General features: G+C 47.9%; 1 protein-coding gene across 1 annotated transcript; it reads right to left on the bottom strand.

Moving 5' to 3' along the window:
• Window positions 1-2,092: 2,092 nt before the first annotated feature.
• Window positions 2,093-3,551, bottom strand: LOC109741132 (2'-deoxymugineic-acid 2'-dioxygenase-like). Its single transcript, XM_020300213.3, has one exon. It carries the CDS (start codon window positions 3,362-3,364, stop codon window positions 2,342-2,344), a length of 1,023 nt encoding a protein of 340 aa, XP_020155802.1. The 5' UTR covers window positions 3,365-3,551; the 3' UTR covers window positions 2,093-2,341.
• Window positions 3,552-3,782: the final 231 nt, after the last annotated feature.

Genomic DNA, 3,782 nt, shown 5'->3' with positions numbered 1-3,782 from the left:
TCGATGTAGTACACTTTTGCGGTGTGTTTGTCGAGATCCGAGGAATTGTGGATTTATGATCAGCTTATCTATGAATATTATTTAAATCTTCTCTGAATTCTTGTATGCATGATTTGATATCTATGCAAGTCTCTTCGAACTATCGATTTGGTTTGGCCAACTAGATTGGTTTTTCTTGCAATGGGAGAAGTGCTTAGCTTTGGGTTCAATCTTGCGGTGTCCTTTCCCATTGACAGTAGGGGCAGCAAGGCACGTATTGTATTGTTGCCATCGAGGATAACAAGATGGGGTTTTCATCATATTGCTTGAGTTAATCCCGCTACATCATGTCATCATACTTAATGTGTTACTCTGTTCTTATGAACTTAATACTCTAGATGCAGGTAGGAGTCGGTCGATGTGTGGAGTAATAGTAGTAGATGCAGAATCGTTTCGGTCTACTTGACATGGACGTGATGCCTATATTCTTGATCATTGCCTTAGATATCGTCATAACTTTGCGCTTTTCTATCAATTGCTCGGCAGTAATTTGTTCACCCACCGTAATAATTTCGATCTTGAGAGAAGCCTCTAGTGAAACCTATGGCCCCCGGGTCTATTTTCCATATAATCTTCTATTTTCCATCATATAAGTTTCCGATCTATAATCTTAATTTTCTATTTACTTTCTTTGCAATCTTTACTTTTCGTTTCTTAAACCAAAAATATCAAAAATATTACCTTACCGTTTATCCATCTCTATCAGATCTCACTTTGCAAATAACTGTGAAGGGATTGACAACTCCTTTGTCGCGTTGGGTGCAAGTTGGTGTTTGTTTGTGCAGGTATTCGGTGGCTTGAGCGTTGTCTCATGCTGGATTGATACCTTGGTTCTCAAAAGCTGAGGGAAATACTTACTCTAGTTTGCTGCATCCCCCTTTCCTCTTCAAGGGAAAAACCAACGCAAGCTCAAGAGGTAGCAATGGGTTGCGTTGAGCTTGATGATCTTGATGGTCTTGACGACGATGCGGAGGAGCTCGTGGAGGACTTGCTTCCGAAGAGGTGTACGATGAATGGCGGCTTGAATGGTGTCGTCTTGAATATGACGAAGATGTAGAAGAACGGTCGACCAACAAGGTACGAAGTTCCTCCATTTGAGTAGACATCCTTGTGTCGATCTCGTCCATTTGTGTGGAGAGCTTGTGGTCGAGGTATTCTCTTATACGTACCTCGAATTGTCGCAAGACGGTATCGAGTAGGTCGATGCGGTCGCTCAATGCTTCATTTGATACCTTTGTGGTTTATACCTTAATCTTTATTTTATGAATCGGACATGTATTACCATAAAAAAAAATAACAAAAGGAAGTCAAAGATACCACTAAAATAATAAAAAGAACATGTGATACCTTTGCCTAGGTGTGATCCTTGGACAAGCTTGCTCACCGCAGCTAGAAAGGTAGTAAAATAATGTTGTTTTCGTCATGAAGAGACTATTGAACATCTCTTCTTCCATTATATTTTGCGCTATAAAGTCGGTTATCCAAGTCGCATCCAACTTAGGGTCACCGTGTAATGTTGCCAGCATGTTTGGTCATTGGTTGGATGGAGTTTCGTATAAGTTTTGCTTGTTGATTAGGGTTAGAGTGTTATCCTTTATTTGGTTGCTATGCCTATGCAGAAATAATTTGGTTTTAAGGCCAAAAAATTCTCTTACCTATGGATTATTTACCAGTATACACATTGGTTTTGCTTTTAGTCATTTTTACAACGACCGGAGTGTCGACCGTTGTTTATCATGATGTGCTTCGGGTTGGAGCCAGACCAAGGAGGTTTATACAACATATGGACGTAGTCTTCGGATAGGCCCACACCCTCTTCGTTGTAGGTCTACTTTTGGTCTGTTATAATTTTGCTTGTGACTTATTAGTACGTGCGCGCCCTAATTGTAGAGATGTTGGGGTGTGCATAATGTGCTTTTGCATTCACTTGATAGTATATTTTGCATTAATAAAGAACCCTTTTTTCAAAAAGAAAAATACAACCACTCTTATGAACGAGAATTGCAAAAAGAATTTTCAATTAATTAGTAGTAGAACTACGAATGCATGAGAAGATACGGAGCCGACAAATCTTGAAATTGACGAAATAATCACCTTGCAGCGCTGATAATGTAATTCTCCACTAAACGAACATACTTGCATCCACCATTACACCATCAGCGACAGGAATATAACCATTTGAGTTACGATCATTTCTCGCGAAAAAAAACTTGGAAGAACTTTACTGACGCCATAAGAAAAACCTTTACTCAAATTTGCTGGAAGAAGAAATGCATGTGCAGGAAATTAAGCTGACACGTGATCAGTGCTTGAGATGCGCCATGACGGCTTCCCTGACCCCACCCTCGGCGACGTACACAGCGAGAAATTCGCCGTAGGAGTAGGGCTTGTATAGAGGCCCCTCGCCTGCGGCCAGCACCAGCTCCTGCGCCGGCGCGACGGTGCACCCCGGCTCGGGCCACACGAACGTGGCCAGCGAGGTCCGCGCGGCGCGCGCGCCGGTGACGGCGCGGTGCTCGGCGCTGCGCAAGCGCCCGTTGCTGACCACCTCCATCTGATGCCCAAAGTTGACGACCAGCGCCCCCGGCGCGGCGTCCACGTCCACCCACATCATCCCGCCGCCCCCAGCGTCACCGTCGCCGTGGAGCAGCATCTGTAGGCCGCCGCCGACGTTCTCCATCAGCACGGTGACGAGGCCGGGGTCGCAGTGCGGCCCGGCGCCGAGAGTGAGGCTCGGGTCCGGGCACGGCGGGTAGTGGTTCACGTTCATCATCCCACCGCCGCTGAGCGACCCCTCGAAGTGTTCCTCCTCGAGCCCCAGCCCGACAGCGGCGAGGCGCAGAACGCGCCGCGCCGCTGCCCTGACTGCGGCCGTGTATGGCTCCAGCGCCGCCCCGAGCCCGCGGGGCTTGTCCGGCCACTCCGGCAGGTGGCAGCCGAGCTTCAGGCAGTCCCGCCAGTACAGGACCTCCTCGCCGGTGCCGTTCCGGAGGCTCGTGTGGAACCGCGGGAGCTTCTTGCCGTCGTTCGAGTAGTACTTCATCTTCTCATCCGCTGGCAGTGCAAAGAACTCCTCCGCGGCGCGCATCATGGCGCCCATCACCTCCTCCGGCACGCCGTGGTTGACCACCTGGAAGAAACCGAACTCCCGCCCTGCACGGACGATCTCCTCCGCGATCGTGCCGTCGTCGTCTCCGCCGAGATCAACCACAGGCAGCGCCCACTTGCCATTCACGGAAGAAGACGGCCTCTTGTGCACCGGGAGTATGTAGCGTCCAGGCACCGACAGGTGGGTGGCGCCATTGGAGAGCGGCTCCGCTGCCATCTCGAGATATAGCTTTGCTTGAGACTTTGCATAGACTGGTCAGTTCATCATCTGCATCAATCTCTCCAATTTTATGGTGAAGAGATCAAGAGAAGCATCTTTGGATTCAGACAGCATTTGGGTTCTGATTGCAACCGGGGAATATCCATTTGTCGTCATACGAAGACATAGTGCACTGACAATGTTGACTTTTTCTTTGCTAAAGGAAATTCGAGTGCTTGTTTATTTGGCCGGCCAGCTAGCTTGATGCTTTGTAGGCAAAAGTATTGAAGGGTGGCCTTCTTCGTGGCGGGTTTTTTCTTTTAGAGGGTGACATGTTGTGATTGTTTAAGCAAATTAGACAATTAGGGCACCTCAAACGGTCACTCGCAAATTTCCTTCCTCATCCGTCCGCGGACAGGAGATCATTATGTGGACA

The sequence above is a fragment of the Aegilops tauschii genome, chromosome 6 (genome assembly GCF_002575655.3).
Source record: "Aegilops tauschii subsp. strangulata cultivar AL8/78 chromosome 6, Aet v6.0, whole genome shotgun sequence".
NCBI lineage: Eukaryota > Viridiplantae > Streptophyta > Magnoliopsida > Poales > Poaceae > Aegilops > Aegilops tauschii.
Note: the sequence above shows the minus strand (reverse complement) of the source record. Positions and strands in the feature narration are given on the sequence as shown.